Source organism: Orbicella faveolata, unplaced genomic scaffold (genome assembly GCF_042242905.1).
Source record: "Orbicella faveolata isolate gen_17 unplaced genomic scaffold, um_ofav_v1 contig_47, whole genome shotgun sequence".
Lineage (NCBI taxonomy): Eukaryota > Metazoa > Cnidaria > Anthozoa > Scleractinia > Merulinidae > Orbicella > Orbicella faveolata.
Window position 1 is genome coordinate 10,626,713 of NW_028301577.1, and position 21,106 is coordinate 10,647,818.

At 38.9% G+C, this 21,106-nt stretch overlaps 2 protein-coding genes and 3 pseudogenes across 2 annotated transcripts; all 5 read left to right on the top strand.

The window, feature by feature from the left end:
- The first annotated feature begins 3,065 nt into the window (after window positions 1-3,065).
- On the top strand, window positions 3,066-4,115 carry LOC149097105 (adenosine receptor A3-like; annotated as a pseudogene).
- A 2,472-nt stretch (window positions 4,116-6,587) lies between these two features.
- On the top strand, window positions 6,588-7,801 carry LOC149097106 (adenosine receptor A3-like). The gene has a single exon (XM_089279980.1). It carries the CDS (start codon window positions 6,739-6,741, stop codon window positions 7,663-7,665), a length of 927 nt encoding a protein of 308 aa, XP_089136106.1. The 5' UTR covers window positions 6,588-6,738; the 3' UTR covers window positions 7,666-7,801.
- Window positions 7,802-9,121: 1,320 nt separating this feature from the next.
- LOC149097107 (adenosine receptor A3-like) lies at window positions 9,122-10,039 on the top strand (annotated as a pseudogene).
- A 3,088-nt stretch (window positions 10,040-13,127) lies between these two features.
- On the top strand, window positions 13,128-15,108 carry LOC149097108 (adenosine receptor A3-like). The gene has a single exon (XM_089280440.1). The coding sequence runs from the start codon at window positions 13,154-13,156 to the stop codon at window positions 14,063-14,065; it is 912 nt and encodes a 303-aa protein (XP_089136566.1). The 5' UTR covers window positions 13,128-13,153; the 3' UTR covers window positions 14,066-15,108.
- Window positions 15,109-17,069: 1,961 nt separating this feature from the next.
- LOC149097109 (uncharacterized) lies at window positions 17,070-20,777 on the top strand (annotated as a pseudogene).
- Window positions 20,778-21,106: the final 329 nt, after the last annotated feature.

The following is a 21,106-nucleotide window of genomic DNA, read 5'->3' on the forward strand; positions in this document are numbered from 1 at the left end:
TTGTAGTGGTCAGAGGTTTCGATGTTTCAAACTTCATTTTCAAGGTAAGAGTGAAAATATCGGAGTTGACACATGATAAGAATTTAAATAAGTGAAAAAGCTGCTCATATTGTGAGTTTGTAATATACCCGTACATGGTGATGCCCAAATTGAACTTTTGAACTTTTTCAAATGGTGACTCCATAATGAAAAAGCTCAATTTTAGGATACTATTCTTCCGCCATTATGTCTACAAGAGGAAGTTGAATGTGGAAGAACTGTGTCTCCCCAATTCCCGATCTTGTAAATAAGATAATGTTTCAATATCCTACTGAGAAGCTTTTAAATTGATTAGCTAATGCGCATCCTCGAACCATAGCTGTAATAATTTCGCCTCTCGCTCGATGAAAGCTCTGTATTTTATTTTATTTTATTTTTACTTTTCTTTATTTTATTTTATCTTTCCTTTATTTTAATAAAGAAAAGATGGAGCATCTTTTCTTTATTAAGATAAAGAAAAAATACTCCACTGCTCATCTTTGTAATATACACTCCGTTAACCCTCGGACGTACAAGCTAACTGATACCCCCACCGTGGTTCAAGTGGTGGGGAGTGGTAGTTGGAATTAATGATTTAGTAATCTTTTGAAGCATATTAAGTTACATGTACACCACGGTATATAATATACCGAACGTTGTAATTACTATCCACGGTGGGGGGGAGGGGGGTACTTCCAGAAACGTTGGGTGGGGGTATGCGACCCCCTTTCCAAAACCCTTACCCTATCTATGACCAAAATCTGCGTATTTTGCTACCCTATTTATGACTTAGCCAAAATTTTGATAGCCTATTTATGATCGTTGCGGCTGACACAGTTACCCTAACCATAAGTTACGAAGGGCTTTTGTTGAAGGTCTTATTGATAATGATGAAAAAGTAACTTCTTCTAAGAAACATACCCAATTCAAGACTAGAGTGCTAAAACAATAGCCTATTTATAATCAAAATGGCCAAAATAGATACCCTATTTTTGACCAAAACGGCTGAAAAACCATACCCTTTGGGGCCGCACATACCTTTATAGCCCATATAAGGGAGAAGCCCCCCTCGGTTTACTATCGCTAGTTTCATTTTTGCACATTTAATCTTGTAACTTGTAGTCGTATTATAGTCGAATTTTCTCCGGTTGTCACACTGTACCGAAAAATAACTTTGATTTAAATATTGAAGGTGCTTTCAATTGAAAAGACTGTTGTTCGTTCCGACGATTATTTCATTATTTTGTTTTTATGCCATTATTTCAGCTTCGATAAAATGTATGTGCAATCCGCCGCAGGAAAAATGATGGCGACTGGTACATTTAACCATAATTCTTGGCGCACGGAAACTTAAACAACGCTCATAAAAACGTACGGTAAAGTTCTAAAACTTTCAAACCTAAAAGACACAATGTCGTTAGTACAGGGAAAAATACCGCAAGAAATATGGCTTTCCTTCTACTTTACGGGCTGTATTAGGTTCGCATGGTATTGTGGTAAAATGTACAGCCGCCATCTTTTTTCCTACGGAGGATTATTGCGTTAGTCTTAGAGGTCTTGCTGGTATGTGCAAATTTGTGACCAGTGACTGAGTTCTTTTCGATTGCTTGCCGTCATACCAAAACCAAAACCAAAGTGATCGCTGACAAATCACAATAGGCTGAGAAAATCCAGTCAACCAATCAAACTTCGAGACAAATAAATGCAGTGCCGGTCCAAAGCGCTGGAAGTGGTCTGCCTGCGAGTGGTGCCATCTCTGGTCGGTTCAGAAAGTGGCGCGAGTTTTGTAAACCAATCACTGAGCGTAGTAAAGCAAAACCAAAACAGAGGTTAGTCAGCATCAAGAGAGAATGAAGAGTAAGGTGGATAATTCCCTATATAGGCCTTTCACTCTCAAGCTATTTTTAGATCAATTCTAATATCAGAAATTCCATGAAGGTCTAGAAATAGCCAGTTCTGTGACGCGAATTTTACTCAAGTGGGCAGTTTAAACGGCTTTGCACACATTTTCATACTCAACGACAACATATATGCAAGAAGTGGGGAAACGTTACCAGCTGGGGAACTGAGTACAATTTTTAAAAATAGCTTGAGATGGGTTGCCTTAATAATGAGGTCCTTTTAGGGGATTAAGTCCCTTACCCTCTGTCGGTACTCAATACATTGTATCCGTATGACTCATTATCGAGTACACTTCAAACAGAAGTAATTATGAAAAATGTTTCGATAATCAAGCCGGATGATTTGAAAAAAAAGTCTTTATTTTTGATAATCAAGATAAAGAGGTATCTGCAGTCCCCAAATACGTCACAGCTTTTTAAAAGTATGCCCGTTCTTTCCCCAAAGTTTTGTATTAGAAATTGAACCGACACTATTCTTTGCGTCTTTACCGGTCTTTACTCACATTTTATTTCTAATTACATCGTAAAATGACTGTTGCTAATCTTGCAATGTGATTGGCTAATTTGCCGTTCTCGACAAGAGTTCAGACGACGCTGCTCGCGTCAATGTGTCACGCCCTTGGTCACGCTCCGAAAAAACATTTTCTTTGACGTTGATATTGTGGTAAAAAAACAAATCGAATGTGGTTTAGCGTTGTCTGTACTCTTATCGACAACGATATGGGTCATAACAGTGGTCAAAATTTGTTGTGGTGCGCCTCGTGAGTCCACAACATTTTGACCACTGTGATGACGCATATTGTTGTCGATAACAGTACAGACAACGCTAACCACATTCGATTTATTAATTAGGAAAAAAAATGCATGCGAAATGTCAATCCAAAACAAATCATAAACACCTCGATAATTAACTTTTCAGAATAAACTTCACTGTAAGTAAGAAATAACTGACAAACGCCGGCATTTTAAAGCGGAAATGCCCAAAAGCACAGGCTATCGTAAAACGTTAGTACACAGTCCATTAACGATTCGTCATCAGTGACCTACAAAATTGTCATCTCGTTATTAGCTACAAGCTGAAGGTTTTTCTCATCTTTAAGCTTCGTGTTCACAACAAGATTTAATTTTCTCACCGTCACTAGACCAATGGCGAACAATTCTGGAGATGCAATCTTCACAAGCAAACTAAACCAAGCACTCAGCGGTTCACCAGTGGGCATGCGTGAATTGTTCTCTGCTTTGAACATCTTCCCATCCATCAGCGCGTCTCTGGGCAATGTTCTGATCCTTATTGCTCTTCATAAAGTCTCTTCTATCTTTCCTCAGACGAAACTTTTCTTTCGATGTCTGGCGGTCACTGATCTTTGTGTTGGCCTCCTTGCGCAACCACTCTATGTAACCTTCATTATGTCTCCTTTGGTAAAGATAAATGTTCATAATGTTTTCTGTGTTCTTCAAGTAGCTCTTTTTTCAAGCTGGTCTTTGTGTAAAGTATCTCTGTTGACGTCGGCCGCAATTAGTGTGGACATACTTCTCGCCCTGTTGTTGGGACTGAGATACAGACATGTCGTAACATTAAGGCGAGTTAATGCAGTTATAATTTGTTTCTGGTTAATTAGCACCTCAACTGGTTAGGCTCGGATGCAGAGTATTGATGTAGCTTAAGAGGAAGCCTTTGCTGTTCTGACATTTTCTCTAGTAACTATGATTTTTTGCTACGCGACGATCCACATCAAAATACGACATCAACAAGCCCAGCTACAAAAACATGTTCCTCAAGGCCCGATCGCAATCGGAGGAGGGACTCCACTGAATATAACAAGATACAAAAATACAGTTTCTAGCATATTGTGGGTGCAGTTGGCTTTAATTACCTGCTATGTTCCGTCGGGTATTGTAATCATGCTATCTGCAAAAGAAATAAATTACGTGACTTGGAGAGCCACGGAGACTCTAGTCTACCTAAACTCGTCTCTAAAGCCGATCCTGCATTGTTGGAAAATCTGAGAAGTTAAACAGGCAGTGAGAGAAACGATTAGACAGTTTTACTGTATTAACAGCCTAGCTTATTCTGCCATTCTACCTACTGAAGAAGGGCCAAGTCCGAAACGTTTAGTTTACAAGCAACTATTTGACACTTTTAAGAGCCTTTTGAGCCTCGTATTGAACTTATTCTTTGTCGCACCAAATTGTTAACTTGCTCGAATACAGTGCGGATAGGTTGGCAAATTAAACGCTACATTTATAATTCCAGTTTTTCAACTAATATGTGACCTGCTTTTTGAGTTCATTTATCAAAAGTCTTAAAGCTCCCTTCATTGAGGAATACAATCTCAGTTGAAAGATTTGGACTTATCTAAAGATAAAAGCAGAAACCTTTTAAATTAGCGGTAGGCATACAAATTGCTCTGCACGGAAAGTTGCCCATCCGGTACTGGGTGTCTCTAGTACTTGGTATTATTATTCGTTGGAGAACTGAATACCATGTCTAAAAAGAGCTTGAGAGGGGTTACCTTAATAATAACGCCTATACAGTCAACTCCCGTTATAGCGGACACCCTCGGGACCGCGATTTGGTATCCGTAATAGCAAGAGTCCGTAATAGCGGGGTGTGAGAACATTTTTATTTTAAACCGTATTTACAGAAGGGGGTCATATGTGTGTTTATTTTCATTAACTCCAGTGCCTTTTTCAGACCCTTTGTCGCACGTAAAGAGAGTCAGAACTTTATTTACAAACAGAACAGAAGTTACGTACCCATTTTGTACAGTAGTTCTTCCAAGTACGTAAACAACAATCATCGTATGTTGCAGTAATGTCCGCACATGCATCGCTTTGGTTTCCTACTGTACTGAAGTGCAGTAGTCTACATTTCTACAAAAAAAATATTTTCAAGGAAAAACCTAAACATCAGCTATTGATTGCATCAGCTATCACAATGCCTTAAAATATCGTTCCAATCGGCTCTGTGTACTTCTCCTTGCATTGCAACTTCCCCCACTTTGTCGCCAAGGAGACTAAATTCATTAGCAACCTTAAATTCCCCTCTATGAATCAAAAAAGCAGAAAATTTTTCGACACTGTCCAGAACGTCCTTGAAACTTTTCAAGGTGGTTGTTTCGTTGGAGCTTTCGCCTTCACCTGGGTTATCTTCTTTTTCCGTTTGATTCTCGCCGTCACTCTCTATTTCCATGACATCGTGAGAAGCACAAATGGCCTCCAGCAGCTGTTGTTCGGTAAGAAGACTGTAACAGGTTGGAAGTTTGTTATCTGACTCCAGGTAAGTACTGATTCCACTTTCAGGTGCAATCTGTTGGACAAGATTCTCTAGTTCGTCATCGACCGAGACATCAAGATCAGCAAAGGAATCCTCCTCTTCTGTCATAGTATTGACGGTAGCTGCTTCTGAGAAAGTGCTGGAAATTCCAGCTGCTGCAAAACACTTGATAATAATACCGTTCTCGACCTTAGACCAAGCAGTCCCCATCCACCTTAAGGCCTGCAGCACGTCCAATGTTCTGGCAATGTCTGTTGCACTGTCGTGGTTTATGGTCATTGTAATAATATGACGAAGTAGCAACTTCCTGTAGTGGACTTTAAAGTTCTGGATTATTCCGAGATCCAAAGTTTGCAGCTTGGACGTGCAGTTAACAGGGAAAAAACACAAGTTTAATATTGGAAGAACGTCCCTTGAGATCATAGGGGCGACATCCAGCAGAGTCAATGAATAAAAAGTATTGATCAATTCTGGGCCTTGAAAGAGCTGTACAACTGGCGGAGGAACTTGTGAAAGATATCAGATGTCATCTAAGCCACGCTCACTTTACAGTGGGAACCGGAAAATGCAAAAGATCCGCATGCTGTTGCTATTGTAGAAGATACTACTGAACGCATTGTTGGCCATATCCCATTAGGCTTATCGAGAATTGTGTCGTCTTTTTAAAAAAGGGCTAACCACAAGGCAACAGCAGAAATCTGTGCAAAACGGATCAATGGAGGAGCTGGCTTGGGACTGGAAATCCCAGTTATTTATAAGATTTACGGCGGAAGGAAATATATTTGGACAGACTGGACGAACTTATTCATGGCAGCGAGACTGCAAAGAGGCCTTAAGAGAAAAAGATGAAGGAATTTTGATTGATGGACAGAAGAAGCGGAAATCGACCTTAAAAGACAAAGACAATCTCAAATAGACTTGATATGCGTGCAAATATTCCAAGATGCTGCTTGGTGTCTGTTATAACGAGAGAGAAAACAATAAAATTGTGACGTTGCGACCAAATTAAGTGTGTCCGTAAGTCCGTAATAGCGGGAGTTTGTTTCAGTCAAACGCCTGTAACTTTCGCCGGGGATTTAGTTGCTGTCCGTAATAGCGGGGTGTCCGCGAGGTAGGAGTTGACTGTATGTCACAGCGTAAAGCGCGCCTGTTCTTTTCCAAAAACTTTGTATTAAAATATTTGAAAGATGCTGCTTTTTCGGTTTTTACTCACATTTTATTTAATATTACTTCGTAAAATAACAGTTAGAAAAAATAATGCATTTAAAATGCCATTTCAAAGCAAGTCGTTGGCACGTCGAAAATTAACTCTTCAGAACTGAACTTCACTCGGCTAAAAATAATTGACAAATGCCGGCAATTGAAAGCGGAAATGCCAAAAAGCTCAGGCTTTCATAAAAGGTTAGTACACAGTCCATTAATGATACGTCATCAATAACAGATAAAATTGTCATCCCGTTATTAGCTACAAGCTGGAGGGTTTTCTTACTTTTAAGTGTCAATTTCACAACAAGATTCTATTTTCTCACCGTTACTGTACCAATGGCGAACATTCCTAGCCTTGGAGATGAAAACTTCACCAGCAAACTGAACCAAACACTTCCCTCACCACCAACGGGCATTGTTGAAGTGTTTTCAGCTTTGAACATTTTTCTATCCATCACCGCATCTCTCGGCAACGTTCTGATCCTTATTGCTCTTCATAAAGTCTCTTCTATTCATCCTACGACGAAACTTTTCTTTCGATGTCTGGCGGTTACTGATCTTGGAGTTGGCCTTGTTGTGCAACCACTCTATGTAACCATCATTATGTCTCCCTTGATAAAAATGAATGGTCATGATATTTTCCATGTTCTTCAAGTAGGTCTTACTTTAAGCTGGTGTTTGGGTCAAGTATCTATCTTGACGTCGGCCGCCATTAGTGTGGACAGACTCCTCGCCCTGTCGTTGGCACTGAGATACAGACATGTCGTAACATTAAGGCGAGCTCGTGTAGTTATAATTTGTATTTGGTTAATTGGTGCTTTAGCTGGATGGACTCGAATGCAGAGAATTGATTTAGCTTACAAGGGAGCCGTTGTTATTTTGACACTTTCTCTAGTTACTGCGATTTTGTGCTACACGAGGATGCGCCTCAAACTACGACATCAACAAGCCCAGCTACATAATATCGTCCCTGAAGGCCCGATCGCAATCAGAGGAGGGATTCCTCTGAACATAGCACGATACAAAAAGACAGTTTCTAGCATATTGTGGGTTCAGTTGGCTTTAGTTACTTGTTATGTTCCGTTGGGCATTGTAATCGCGCTATCTGGAAATGGAATAAGTTACGTGGCTTTGAGAACCATAGAGACTGTGGTCTACCTAAACTCGTCCCTAAACCCGATCCTGTATTGTTGGAAGATCCGAGAAGTAAAACAGGCGGTGAGAGACACGATCAGAAAGTTCTGTTGTTTTTTAAGAGACTAATTTGTTTCTTGTAGCACCAAATTATTTACTTACCTTTATCAGATTCAGTCTGGCTAGTTTGGTAAATTGAACGCAACATTTCCAATTTCAGCTTTTAGCTAATATGTGACTTAGCCTGGCAAGCATACGAATTGTTGCTTCCACTTCAGGAAAGCTGCCCATCCGACGCTGGCTGTCTTCAGTAGTTATAGTCAGGTTTCTTCAACTGAAGATGACAAATGGGAGCGCCCATTTATACACCAGGGGATAAAGAGTCACTGTGAGGTCATAGTGCTCTTTCTGCAAAACAACATGACACGAAAGGAACCAAGCGCCACACGAAAAGACGAAGAACACAAGGACAGGGGCTACGTTCAAAGGCGCAAACAGTCAAAACATGGAGCTTTAACGATTAGGCCTTGAACTTAGCGCAGTAATGCATTTCAGTCGAAAGCGTCTTTTGTAACCGAACCGATTGGTATTAGAACTTAAAGGAACTTTCTTTCCGAAGGACGCAATGTTCAGCCTGAAATATATTGAAAAATTAACTTAAACTTAAACAAGTTTAGACTTCCTCGAAGGTGCTGTGACCTGAAGTTTCAGACGATAGTTTGCCCTTTTAAGGGCAAATTAAAATTCCTCTGATGAAAATCAGTAAAATAAACGGGTGTAACTTTTATGGGGATAGCAATGTGTGAAAACGCACTGATGTTGGCCCGTCATTTGTACTCAAGTCTCCTCAGAAGAAATGGCTTCCCAGATTCCGTTAGTTGTTGTTAACGTTGTGGTAGAATAAAGTAGTTTATTATTCATATCTGTTCTCCTATTGTTCTGAGGCTATCACACCAGCCACCACTGATACAGTTATTGCTCTCTTGAATAATGAATGAAATGAAGCTGACTAAACGGCAGCTCTTAGTCTACTCAATACATTTACACACGTACGCCGTGTTATCAACTAAGGTTCAAACAAAAGTAATTAAAAAGGATATTCAACAATCAAGCCGGAGGTATTTATTTAAAGAAAACAGGAAAAGACCTTTATTTTCAATTATTAATTAAGATATGAAGGGGTATTTGCAGCCCTTAAATATTTCTTCGTGCAAAATGCGACTGTTCTTTTCCTAAAGCTTTGTATTAAAATATTTAATAGCCGATGCTATTCTTTCGGTTTTTAAAGTAACTGATAGAAAAAAATAATGCAATCGAAATGTGGCATTCCAAAGGAAATCACGGGGACGTCGATAATTAACTTTTCAGATGAAACCTCTCTGTGAGTTAAGAATAATTGACAAATGGCCGTATTATTTGAAAGCAGAAATGCCAGAAAGCTCAGGATTTTAATTATAAAACGTTAGTACACAGTCCATTAACAAAACGTCATCAGTGACATATAAAATTGTCATCCCGTTATTAGCCACAAGCTGAAGGTTTTTCTCACTTTTAACTGTCGACTTTTCTCACCGTCACAAGACCAATGGCGAACATTCCCAAGCCTGGAGATGCAAATTTCACAATCAAACTAAATCAAGTACTCAGCTAACCACCATCAAGCATTATTGAATTTTTATCGGCGTTGAACATTTTTCCTTTCATAACCGCATCTTTGGGCAATGTTCCTGGTCCTTATTGCTCTCCATAAAGTCACTTCTACTTATCCTCCGACCAAACTATTCTTTCGATGTCTGGCGGTCACTGATCTTGGAGTTGGCCTTATTGTACAACCACTCCATGCAATCCTCATTATGTATCCTTTGATAAAGATGAACTTTATGATGTTTTTTATGTTCACCGAATAGGTCTCATTTTAAGCTGGTGTTTGTGTAAAGTTTCTATCTCTACGTCGGTGGCAATCAGTGTGGACAGACTTCTCGCCCTGTTGTTGGGACTGAGATACAGGCATGTCGTAACTTTAGGCAAGTTCGTGTGGTTATAATTTGTTTTTGGCTACTTGGCGCCTTAGGTGGATCGACTCGGATGCAGAAAATTGGTTCATCCTTCAAGGGAACCTTTGTGCTTTTGACATTTTGTCTAGTAACTACGATATTTTGTTACTCGAAGATCCACCTCAAACTACGACATCAACAAGCCCAGCTACATAACAATGTCCCCCAAGGCCCCATCGCAATCGGAGGAGGGACTCCACTGAATATAGCATGATACAGAAACTCAGTTTCTAGCATATTGTGGATGCAGTTGGCTTTGGGTGCCTGCTATGTTCCGTCGGCCATTGGGCTCATGCTATCTGCAGATGGAGTAAAATTATAAGGTTGGGAGAGCTACAGGGACTCTAGTCTACCTAAATTCGTCTCTAAATCCGATCCTGTATTGATGGAAAATCTGCGAAGTAATTCAGGCAGTGAGAGACCCCATCAGATATTTTTACTGTTTTTAACGGCTAAATTCATTCCTTGTAGCTCTAAAAACTACCCTGTTCAAATCTAGTCTAGTTAGTTTGGAAATTTAAGTGCTTCATTAATGCCAGTTTGTAAACTACCCAGTTACTTTTTAAACTCGCTTATCAAGAGTTCAAAAGCTATGTTGAGTCGTCGGTAGAGAGGACAGAAGCACTGGTTCACAATAGAAAACCACAGGCGTATTTATTTTTCCTTCTTCTAGAACTCTGTCGTTACCTTAATGAACATACCATGTCAAAATATAATTTAGCTAGCTACTACTACTTTTAAGTTGTTACTCATGAGTAGAAGTCGTCTTTTTTGCGGGAAAACGGCTTGCCTGAAGAAAACAGTTGTTGTCCACCGGCTCTGACCCTAACAAAGTTAACTAACGACAGAAAAGGAACCTTTGAAGGCCCGTCACTGAGAATATTTGTATTTCGAGGCATGTCGAAAATCTTGGGCTAACGGAAATGTGCTTCAACAAGAATTAATTAAGCAGTGCTTCTTCTCTCCCTCTGTGATATCGATGAGAATTCTTGGAACATCCAGGGCGCCAGTGGAACTTCCGTGTCTCCTTTCATCTGAGAAGCCTGGTTTCTCTTCAAACGGTCAACTGCCATTAGATCCTCTGGTGAAAATCAGTTAAATCAACGGTGTATAGTATGGGTTTAAGGACGGTAACGTGGATAACAATTTCTTTCGTTTTTATTCATCCTATACATTTGTTTAAGGACAGTGCCCACCATTAAATACAAAGGTCTTTTCGCCAGATTAGGACCAATTGGAAAAAGTAGATCTCAGTAAGGGCTATGGAATCCACAAAGAAAACTTGGGGTAGCCACGCACCGTTCCGAGATAATTAGCCCTGAATCTCAATAAAAATGCTGACATCGGCATTTTTCTGAAAAGAAGGGAAATGTACTCCTTCACAGATTTCCTTAGAATTTGCCTTTACACTCAGAAACTGCAAACACAGTTATAAAGATCTTTAAACTAAATGGTATCATAGAAACCACTTTTGGTATGTTTTTTTATTTAAAAATCGTTGCAACAGCGCTTTTAGCGTCGCTGAAAGCCTTCCTCTGGTTCAGCTAAAATACAGTCTAAATATGAAGACATCATTGATCATCGCAGTTATACACAAAACTTAAGCAGTTGTGAAATTAAAGTCTGAAAAAAATTCAGGCCTGAACGGGATTCGAACCCATGACCTCTGGGATACCGGTGCAGAGCCCATCTACGGGTATATTACGAACTGACAATGCGGCCAGCTCCCAGTTGGTTTGATAGCTCAGTTGGTAGAGCACTGCACCGGTATCGCAGAGTTCATGGACTCGAATCCCGTTCAGGCCTGAATTTTTTTCAGGCTTTAATTTCACAACTACTTACGTTGTGTGTATAACTGCGATGATCAATCATGTCTTCATATCATTCTCCGCAGTTCAAATGTATGAACTTTCATATATTCATTTGTACAGTCTAAATATCTTTTGCTCGCAACCAGAAACTATTGACGTGTTGAAGAGGCTTGCCACTTCCATTTCATAATATAGAATGTAGCGATAGTCAGTCGTTTTTAACAGTTAAATGAGTTGTTTTCATCTTTTTCGAAACGTTTTACGGTGCCCGTCGCATTATTTTTTTCTGTCGCCTCCCCAGGAAGTCAAACATTTGCTTCTCTCGCACTTGTTTTGCTCGCGCACTACGCCATCTGCAAGTACTGTTTACTTAACAAATTGACGTCAGTTTCTATGCGTCTGTCCTCTTATCGCGTCATAACATTGTGAAAGTGGCTGTGGAACCACGAGCCGCAGGCGAGTGACTCCACAGGAAACTTTGACAATGTTATGGCGAAATTTATCATCAATAAGAGGACAGACGCATAAAAAACTGACGTCAATTTGTTTTTTACAATAACAAGACCCCAAAATGGTCAAATTCCGGGAATAAATGAGGGGAAAGACGCCGTAAACTTGCCGTGAACAAAGATAAGTGAATTTTATCCAATATGACTCGAACATTGTCAATAGCTTTTCTCGCTTTTTGATTGGCTACTTAAAAAAAGTCCATAAAATATCATTGGTTAAAAAGTTGACAGTTTGACGGCTGAAAGTTGAACTTGAAACTTTGCATAAATTAAAATTTTATCCGTCTGTACTCTTATTGGTGATAAAAATGAGCCAATCAGTGCGCGAAAAATTAGACAGTTATTGTAAAAAGTTGGATTTCAGTATGATTTTCTGGGTATAACAACTCGTTTTTTAGATAGCAGACGTTAACAGTGGGTGGTTAACGATATGCTGCTATTCTGCTGTTTCTGGTTAAAGTACAGATTCACTAAACTTGATTTGGCTACAGCAGAAAAAGTTTGCTGTCATTTTAGTCCCGTGCTTGGTAACGTAGTTGATTATGTCAATGCTAACCGTAGCGCGCGCGTGGCATGTAAACCAAAAATGTTTTGGGTATAGCTACGTGTAAATGGGTACTGATGTAATTTTTGCGCTCTTGAATTGATGAAATAAGCGCAGTTCGTAAACGTCTTAACCAAATCAATATATTTATATACTTATGACGTCTTACCGAGTGTAATTCAAATAAAAGGTAATTATGAAGGATACTTCAATAATCAAGCCGGATGTGTTATGGGGAGGTTAAGAAAATATCTTCATTTCTCATTATTAAGACAAAGTGGTATCTGCAGCTGACCATAACAAGTGACAGAACTTAAAGCGCAACCGTTTTCTTCCAAAAGTTTTGTGCTAAGATATGTGGCCAATGCTTTTCTTTCTGTATTTAGTCACATTTTATTTTTAACTACTAGGAAAGGAAAGGAAAACATAATTCAATCGAAGTATCATTCTAAAGCAAATCATAGGCACATCGATAATTAACTTTCCAAAACAAACATAATTGACAGATGGCGGAACTACAAAGCGTAAATGCAAAAAAGCTCGGCCTATTATCAAAGTTTAGTACACAGTCCATTAACAATACGTCATCAGCGACATCTAAAATTGTCAACCCGTTATTTAGCTACAAGCAGAAGGTTTTTATCACTTTTAAGCTACGTGTTGACAACAAGATTTAATTCTCTCATCGTTGCTAGACCGATGGCGGACATTACTAGAGATGTAAACTTCACAAGCAAACTGAACCAAGCACTGAGCTCAGCACCACCTGGCATGCGTGAATTGTTCTCAGCTTTGAACATTTTTCTATCCATCCCCGCATCTTTTGGCAATGTTCTGGTCCTTATTGCTCTTTATAAAGTCTCTTCTATTTATCCGCCGACGAAACTTTTCTTTCGATGTCTGGCGGTCACTGATCTTTGTGTTGGTCTCATTGTACAACCACTCTCTGCAACCCTCATTATGTCTCCTTTGATAAAGATGAACGTTCGAGGTTTTTTCTATGTTCACCGAGTACGTCAAACTTTGAGCTGGTGTTTGTGTGCAGTATCTATCTTGACGTCGGTTGCAATTAGTGTGGACAGACTTCTCGCCCTGTTGTTGGGACTGAGATACAGACATGTTGTAATATTAAGGCGAGTTCGTGTAGTTATAATTTGTTTTTGGCTAATTGGCGCTTTAGCTGGATGGACTCGTCAGCAAAGAATTGATTTAGCTTACAAAGGAGCTTTTGTTATTCTCACGCTTTCTCTAGTTACTACGATTTTCTCTTACACGAAGATCCACCTGAAACTACGACATCAACAAGTCCAGCTACATAACAATGTCCCACAAGGCCCGATCGCAATCGGAGGAGGGACTCCTCTGAATATAGCACGATACAAAAAGACAGTTTCTAGAATATTGTGGGTGCAGCTGGCTTTAATTACCTGCTATGTTCCGTTTGGCGTTGCACTCATGACATCTGCAAATAGAAAAAGCTTCGTAGCTTGGAGAGCAACGGAGACTCTTTTCTACCTTAACTCGTCTCTAAACCCAATCCTGTACTGTTGGAAGATCCGAGAAGTGAAACAAGCAGTAGGAGACACTATTAGACAGCTTTACTGTTTTTAACAGCGAAATTTATATTTATTCCTTGTAGCACCAAAAATTACCTTCTTCAAATTCATTGTGGTTAGTTTGGTAAATTAAATATTTTATTAAATCCATTTTGAAATCACTGGTAATCCTTGCAATCTGATTGGCTATCAGTGGTGCGATTTATTCACGAATCGCACTATTTTATGCTCTAAATCGCATCTTTTTCTAAGCCAATGAGACGGTAAAACAAAACAACCAATCAGATTTCAAGGCTAGCTTAAAGTAACCAATAAAATTTCAGGAAAATGAATCGCAAAAAGCCATTGTGTGGCGAATTTTGCAACTATTAGTGCCAAAACTTTGTTTTTGTTGTTGTTTTTTCCAAAGCAATTGACGAATTTCATTAATTACAGTTTCTGAATGACGATTATGAGCTCCTTCAGGCTGAAGACTTACTTTAATGGAAGTTTAGAACTTTCAGTGTCCATTTTGACCAATGTTTTAGTGATTTTTTTTCAACATCTGCTTAAGATCCCTATGATACCGAGTCCAGCAAAACATAAACAAACGAAAACCACACAACAACAAATTCAGAGCCATCTCAAGTGGTAGATGTTTCCAGGTTTCCGGTAGTTTCAAACGAAGCAACACAAGAACTCAAGTCTGTCGCTGAGAATAAACATAGCTATGTTCAGTCGTCGGTGGATAGGACAGAAGAACTGGTTCACAATAGAGAACCACAGGCGTATTTATTTTTCCTTCTTCTAGAATTCTGTGGTTACCTTAATGAAAATACCATGTCAAAATATGCTATAACTAGCTACTACTACTTTGAAGTTGTTTCTCAGTAGAAGTCGTTTTTTTGTGGGAAAACGGCTTGCCTGAAGAGAAGACGGTGTTGTTGTCCACCGGCTCTGACTCTAACAAAGTTAACCAACGACAAATAATGAAACTTTGAACGCCCGTCACCGAGAATATTTGTATTTCGAGGCATGTCAAAAATCTCTGGCCAACGGAAATGTGCTTTAACAAGAATTAATTAAGTGGTGCTTCTTCTCTCCTTCTGTGAAATCGATGAGAATTCTTGGAACATCCAGGGCGCCAGTATCCCATTTTACCTGAGAAGCCTGGTTTCTCTTCAAACGGTCAACTGCCATTAGATCCTCTGGTGAAAATCAGTTAAATCAACAGTGTATAGTATGAGTTTAAGGACGGTAAGGTGGATGACAATTTCTTTCGTTTTTGTTCATCCTATACATTTGTTTAAGGACAGTGGCTACTATTAAATACAAAGGTTTTTTCGCCAGATTAGGACCAATTGGAAAAAGTGGTTCATAGTACATAAGGGCTATGGAATCCACAAAGAAAACTTGGGGCATCGTTCCGAGATAATTAGCCCTGAATCTCAATAAAAATGCTGACATCGGCATTTTCCTGAAAAGAAGGAGAATGTACTCCTTCACAGATTTCCTTAGAATTTGCCTTTACACTCCGAAAAGCAAACACAGTTATAAAGATCTTTAAACTACATGGTAAATGGTAACATAAAAACCACTTTTAGTATGTTTTTAATTACAAAATCGTTGCAACAGCGCTTTTAGCGTCTCTGACAGCTCTCTTCTGGTTTAGCCAAAATACGTTCTGAATAGCTTTTCCTCACAGCCAGAAACTAGTCACTTGTTGAATAGGCTTGTCACTTCCATTTCATAATATAGAATGTAGGGGTAGCCACTCGTTTTTAAAAGTCACTTGAGTTGTTTTCATCTTTTTTGAAAAGTTTTACGGTGCCCGTTACATTTTTATTTGAATATTTATTTATCATTGTTTGTTTACATTGGTCCTGAAAAGCCCCAATGGGGAGTGGCCAATTAAGTATACATTACATTACATTTAAGAAATAGAAAACACGTACCGTGTTTCTATCGAGTTATAGAAACACGAGTGGAAGTTTGGGAGAACGAGAAATGCTGTCGGAACACGAGCCGCAGGCGAGTGTTTCCACAGCTTTTTCGAGTTCTCCCAAACTTTCACAAGTGTTTCTATAACTCGATAGAAACACGGAGAACATGTTTTCTATTTCTTTCAGAAAACACTGCGACGAAAAAAGGGAAAACAATCTGCAGGTCCTGTTTACAGTTGGATTTCAGGATGATTTCCTGGGTACAATGTATATCAACTAGTTTTTTCGATGGAAGACGTTAACAGTGGGTGGTTAACGATATGCTGCTATTTTGCTGTTCTTAGCTAAAGTACAGATTCACTAAACTTGATTTGGTTACAGTAGAAAAAGTTTTCTTTCATTTTAGTGCCGTACTTGGTAACGTAGTTGATTATGTCAATGCTAACCATACAGCGCGCGTGGCGTGTAAACCAAAACTGTTTTGGGTATAGCACGTGTAAATGGGTAGTGATGTGATTTTTGCGCCCTGAATTGATGAAATAAAGCGCAGTTCTTACAAGTTTTAGCCAAATCAATATATTCATATACTAATGACATGTTATCGACTAAAATTCAAATAAAAGGTAATTATGAAGGATACTTCAATAATCATGCCAGATGCGTTATGGGGGAGGTTAAAAAAATATCTTCATTTTTCATTATTAAGACAACGTAGTATCTGCAGCTGACCCTAACAAGTGACAGAACATAAAGTGCAACCGTTTTCTTCCAAAAGCTTTGTGCTAAGATATGAAGCCAATGCTTTCCTTTCTGTATTTAGTCGCATTTTATTTTTAATTACTTCTTAAACGTAACAGTAAGGAAAACATAATGCAATCGAAATATTATTCTAAAACAAATCATAGGCTCATCGATAATTAACTTTCCAGAACAAACATAATTGACAGATGGCGGAATTACAAAGCGGAAATGCCAAAAAGCTCAGGCTATTATCAAAGGTTAGTACAGAGTCCATTAATACGTCATCAGCGACATGTAAAATTGTTAACCCGTTATTTAACTACAAGCAGTAGGTTTTTCTCACTTTTAAGCTTCGTGTTCACAACAAGATTTAATTCTTTAATCGTTGCTAGACCAATGGCGAACATTACTGGAGATGGAAACTACACAAGCAAACTGAACCAAGCACTCAGCTTACCACCACCTGGCATGCGTGAATTGTTCTCAGCTTTGAACATTTTTCTTTCTATCCATCAGTATATCTTTGGGCAATGTTCAGATCTTCATTGCCCTTCATAAAGTCACTTCTATTTATCCCCCGACGAAACTTTTCTTTCGATGTCTGGCGCTCACTGATCTTTGTGTTGGTCTTACTACTCTTTGTAACTCTCATTATGTCTCCTCTGATAAAGATGAACGTTCAAGGCTTTTTCTATGTTCACCGAGTACGTCACACTTTAAGCTGGATTTTGTGTGGAGTATCTGTCTCAACGTCTACCACAATTAGTGTGGACAGACTCCTCGCCCTGCTGTTAGGACTGAGAAACAGACATGTCGTAGCATTAAGGCGAGTTCGTGTAGTTATAATTTGTATTTGGTTAATTGGTATTCTAGGTGGATGGGCTTGAATGCAGAGAATTGATTTAGCTTACAAGGGAGCCGTTGTTATTTTGACACTTTCTCTAGTTACCAGTCAGGAATATCCCGATAAATTAGGACAGTCATGACGTCATGAGGCTATTGTTAGCAGGGAAAATGGCGGACCTTTTATGCGGACCAAGAAGATATGTTGTTTCCAGTCTCGCAGAGAGTCTGGCCAGCATTATCCAGGACTTTTTGCGACCAAACGTTGAGAAGAAGAACAAGCGGCCATTTTTGTAGTGGGAGAACGTTGACTGTCTTCTAATCATTGAGTTTTTTTGGTGTCAAGCGACGATGTAGACGCGATTTTGCAAATATTAAGGTTAGTGAAGTGTACGCGTTATTTTCTAGTATTCACGTATTTTTCATTGAGCTGTGTATATTTTTTACTGGTTCTAGTGTTGTTAAAGTTTCATCATGCCAAATTACACGGTTGTAAACAACGTCGATATTTTGTAAACTCTCTTTGAATTTGCGTTACAAGTGTACCTGAACTGCTGTTCTTATAAGGCTTGAGTAATGCATCGTTCCTTCATTTTTATGACAGTTGTTTTCAATTTCTCTCTGTTAAGTACATGGAAGAGCATACTCGACTGCTCGAGGCACTTTGCCGAATTTTAGGGGGAAAAAACAAAGGACGAAATTAAACAAATTTGGGAGGTCTCTGTTTTGGTGGATTCACCGAATGTGCACCCCAGTTTTATCACTGGAGAACCAGCAGCCTGTTGAAAATCACCTACAGCACAGAAGTGGCAGCGAAACAGACAGGCCAGGGGTAGTGCGGTGATTCCCTGTAAATGGATGCTATCAGTATCCCAAGGAATGGCACAAAGGGTAGAGAGACTGTTTATGCTCATTTACCAGAGGTTGAGGGCCATGCAAACATGTAAATTAAGGTTTGTAGGGGGCATTGTACTCCGTTTTTTGGGCATTTTTTAAAAACTATACACACTGCAGCTGTTCCTAGTAGATGATGATTCTTTTCACCTCCCCATGAAGCTTGAATGTACCAGAAAGTAATGTTTTTGCAAAATAACTTTTATGAACGCAAAGACTGAAAAGGTACGAGAGTTTAGAATGTAGTGTCGAGTGTTGAACATTACTAATTGGGAAACTAATGCTAAACATTAATTGGTTGTGAACAGGAAACATATCAGTTTGGTTAAGAATATGTAATAAAAAATAGAAAACATAAGAGTTATCAGACCACTTGAGGGCAATCTCTTATTTAGTGAGACTAATGTGGTAACTACATTCAAAATAAATTCATATGTTAAAACGAAAAATACATTTGTAATAATATCGACATCTGTAAGCAATGTAATAATCTTCTAAGCGCTTGTGATTTGTTTCAGGTCCTGCATTCTGCTAAGAGGCAAATTCAAGGTTGAGAGTACCTAAAGAGTGAATAAAATAAAATGGATTTCACTTTCAAGACTGAATTTGTTTTGTATACTTTAAATAAATATATAATAAAACCTTGGGACATGTGGATGGATTGTGAATGCTCCCTTGTCAACCTGTCCAGGAATTATATTTTGATATTTTGGGTAAATAACTTGTGAAAGTCAGCAATTATATGTAAGTTTTCATAATTTAAATGTGGAAATCAGACATAATATCTTTTAGCACAGTAACAAATAGATACAAGAAATATTTGAAATAAATACCAAAATGGAGAAATTTCAGAATTACAAAGAATATATTAACAGAATTTTTGACTATCCCTGCATCTGACAACACTAAAAATTTGGATACATTTTTTCTAGCTTAGTTTATTTTGTATAAAAGAACAAGAATTTCTAACTCGTATGCGTTATTGAAAATTCTGTTTTAATGATGATTTCATTTCCTCGATTTAGCCAAAACGTATAACAGTTTGGACACCTACAATTTATCTTTGCTGGCATATAAGAACACGCGCGTGCCGTCGATTTCGGCCCGATAATCCCTAGATAAGAGGAAAGCCTCAATTCTCATGTCGATCATTTCTGTGCTTAGAAAAATGCAGAGTAAAGATGCTTACCGATTGTACGGTCTCTTTCCAAAGAATGATAACAGCAGCTCGTCAAACGTGGCCCGCATTGCGTTCTGTGGTGTTTCCTTCGGTCCGAGGATAATCGTTACCTGGGCAGAATTGTCTGTGACATGGAACGCGAACACAAACTTTCCTTTTATTTTATAATTTGGACAGTATTTAACTCAATTCGAGATAAATATATACCTCCTGAAGGCCCGCATTCATGGCATTGGAAAGTATTCGCGACTCTTTTTGTCCGCCATCTTGAATCTCTTGGTTTGTTGTGAAACACAACACCCCAATCAAAACAAGCGTTCTCATTGGTTGAAACGTGAGTTTCGTGACATCACAGATGTCCTAATTTATCGGGATATTCCGGACTGGTTACTGCGATTTTCTTCTACACGAAGATGCACCTAAAACTACGACATCAACAAGCCCAGCTATATACTAACGTCCCTCAAGGCCCGATCGCAATCGGAGGAGGGATTCCTCTGAATATAGCAAGATACAAAAAGACAGTTTCTAGCATATTGTGGGTGCAGTTGGCTTTAGTTACCTGTTATGTCCCGTTGGGCATTTTAATCGCGCTATCTGGAAATGGAATAAGTTACGTGGCTTTGAGAGCCATGGAGACTCTCGTCTGCCTAAGCTCATCCCTAAACCCGATCCTGTATTGCTGGAAGATCCGAGAAGTAAGACACGATCAGACAGTTTTACTGTTTTTAAGAGACTAATTTGTTCCTTGTAGCTCCAAATCGTTACCTTAATCAGATCCAGTCTGGCTGGTTTAATTGGTAAATTGAACGCAACATTTATAATTTAAGTTTTTCAACTAATAGGTGACTTAGCCTGACAGGCATACGAATTACATACATACATACGTACGTACGTACATACATACATACATACATAAGCTTTATTTAAGCTCGAATTTCAGAGTAGCTTGACAAGATAATATTTCCGAGAACAAAATATTTGATAACGAAAAATTAAAATAGAAATTGCTATTTACATATTTACAATTGACTTATATTAACTAATTGTTGCTTCCACTGCAGGGGAAGTTACCCATCCGGCGCTGGCTGTCTGCAATACTTACAGTCAGGTTTCTTCAACTGAAGATGACAAATGGGAGTGCCCATTTATACACCAGGGGACAAAGAGTCACTGTGAGATCATAGCGCTCTTTCTGCAAAACAACATGAAACGAAAGAACTCAACAAAACACCACTCGACAAGGCGACAAACAAAAGGACAGGGGCTACTTTCAAAGGCGCAAACAATCAAAACATGGAACTTCACTAGACCTTGAACTTAGCACAATAATATATTTCAGTCGAAAGCGTCTTTTGTAACCGAACCGGTTGGTATTAGACATTAAAGGAACTTTCTTTCCGAAGGACGCAATGTCCAGTCTGAAATATATTGAAAAATTAACTTAAACTTAACCAAGGTTTGACTTCCTCTGGAGGTACTGTGACCTGAAGAGGCTGTTAACTTTTCAGACGAT

Excerpts from the sequence above, each read along its gene's own strand:
- LOC149097106 (XM_089279980.1), top strand. The coding sequence starts at position 6,739 with ATGGCGAACATTCCTAGCCTTGGAGATGAAAACTTCACCAGCAAACTG.
- LOC149097108 (XM_089280440.1), top strand. The coding sequence starts at position 13,154 with ATGGCGGACATTACTAGAGATGTAAACTTCACAAGCAAACTGAACCAA.